The sequence below is a fragment of the Homalodisca vitripennis genome, chromosome 2, assembly GCF_021130785.1.
Source record: "Homalodisca vitripennis isolate AUS2020 chromosome 2, UT_GWSS_2.1, whole genome shotgun sequence".
NCBI lineage: Eukaryota > Metazoa > Arthropoda > Insecta > Hemiptera > Cicadellidae > Homalodisca > Homalodisca vitripennis.
In genome coordinates this window covers 155,352,458-155,353,988 of record NC_060208.1, presented here as the reverse complement: position 1 = coordinate 155,353,988, position 1,531 = coordinate 155,352,458, and the positions used below count along the sequence as shown (strand labels likewise).

The 1,531-nt window shown below is 34.3% G+C and overlaps 1 protein-coding gene across 1 annotated transcript; it reads left to right on the top strand.

Moving 5' to 3' along the window:
• The first annotated feature begins 581 nt into the window (after window positions 1–581).
• On the top strand, window positions 582–1,184 carry LOC124355863. The gene has a single exon (XM_046807017.1). It carries the CDS (start codon window positions 582–584, stop codon window positions 1,182–1,184), a length of 603 nt encoding a protein of 200 aa, XP_046662973.1.
• The last annotated feature ends 347 nt before the right edge of the window (window positions 1,185–1,531 follow it).

Here is a 1,531-nt window from a genome sequence, read left to right as displayed (position 1 = left end):
AACATTTTAGTAAATATAAGCCCACGATTGGGCTTCATCTTCAATAAAATGTTGTTGTTTTTATATTCAAGCCATGATGTAACTTAAACACGAGTGTAAATCAAGGTAACACGAGTGTGAAGGTCAAAGTACTACTACAGGTGCGTCGGATGTGCTTGTGCGTACGTGAGAGAAATAAGGAAAACGTTAAATATATACTTGTTTCTTGTTTGTTATTTTACTGGTAAATTGGTTGTTACTGTTGCGAACACATTTACTTAAAATGAGTACCTGTGGAGTATGTTTGAAGGATTTCACACAAAAACAATGTAAAGTGTCGTGTGTGGAGTGTAAAGTGCAATTCCATGGTCAATGTGTTGGAATGACTAAATCAGATATTGAGGAACTAAAACAAGAGGAAATCATATGGAGGTGCAACCCCTGCACTGAAGAGTGAAGAAAACCAAAAAATATTGGAAGATAGGTTAGATGGTGATTGTCTGACTTTGAACAATATCATGATAACCTTGCAAGAATTGAAGAATGAAAATCGGAGGTCTTCCCAGGACTTTAATAAAGCATATGAGGTTCTTAATAGCAATATGGAAGAGAACACTGCCGCCCTAAAAGAACAAACCGCAAAGGTTGATGAATACATGAAGATTGTAGAGGAACTTAAAGCTGAAAATAAAAGTTTAAAACAACAAGTAGTAGTCCTGGAAGAGAGGCTGGTTGAAGTGGAGCAATATTCACGAAGAAATACATTAGAAATTTACGGAGTTCCGGAAGAAAAAAATGAAGACACTTTAGAAACTGTCAAAAAAGTAGGGGCTGCGCTGAACATGACAATTGAAAATGACATGGTGGACGCATGTCATAGGCTATATAAGAAACCAGGCACAAAAGGACCAGCTGGAATTATTGTAAAGTTTGTAAGGAGAGGAGGTAAGGAAGATATGATCCACAAGAGGAAAGTTAAACGTGCGTTATCTACTCGACATATAAATCTACCGATGGACAGTCAAATTTATATTAATGAATCTTTTTGTCCTACAAAAAGGAGGCTGCTCGCCCTGGCACGGGTCAAGAAGAAGGATCTCGGTTATGCATTCCTGTGGGTGCGAAATGGTAAAATCTTTATGCGGAAGAAAGAAGGTGACCGTGCGAAAGAAATAGTCAGTCAGCAGGACCTACAGAATTTGTGAACGCAAAAGAGAACAATAAATCATGAGAACGTATAAATCTAATACGAGGTATGAGATTATTAACATTGTCTTGCTCTCAAAATATATAATTTAAGAAATTTAAAACATGTGTCTGTTGTTGTTGTTACGTTCTTAAACTTATCACATGTTAATGTTTTTCATAGTTTATTAATTTTTATGTTTTCGAAAGTTTATAATTTGTGTTATTTATTCTTCACACGCAAATGATGTTCATTTTATATTAATTGTTATATTTCGAAAGTTTCTAATTTATTTAATGCTAATTTATTTAATTCTAGGTTAATTTATTAAATACACCTTGGAACATGAAAATATAAGTATATTAA

What these genes read in the sequence shown, in the direction of transcription:
- LOC124355863 (XM_046807017.1), top strand. Translation starts at nt 582, where the DNA reads ATGGAAGAGAACACTGCCGCCCTAAAAGAACAAACCGCAAAGGTTGAT.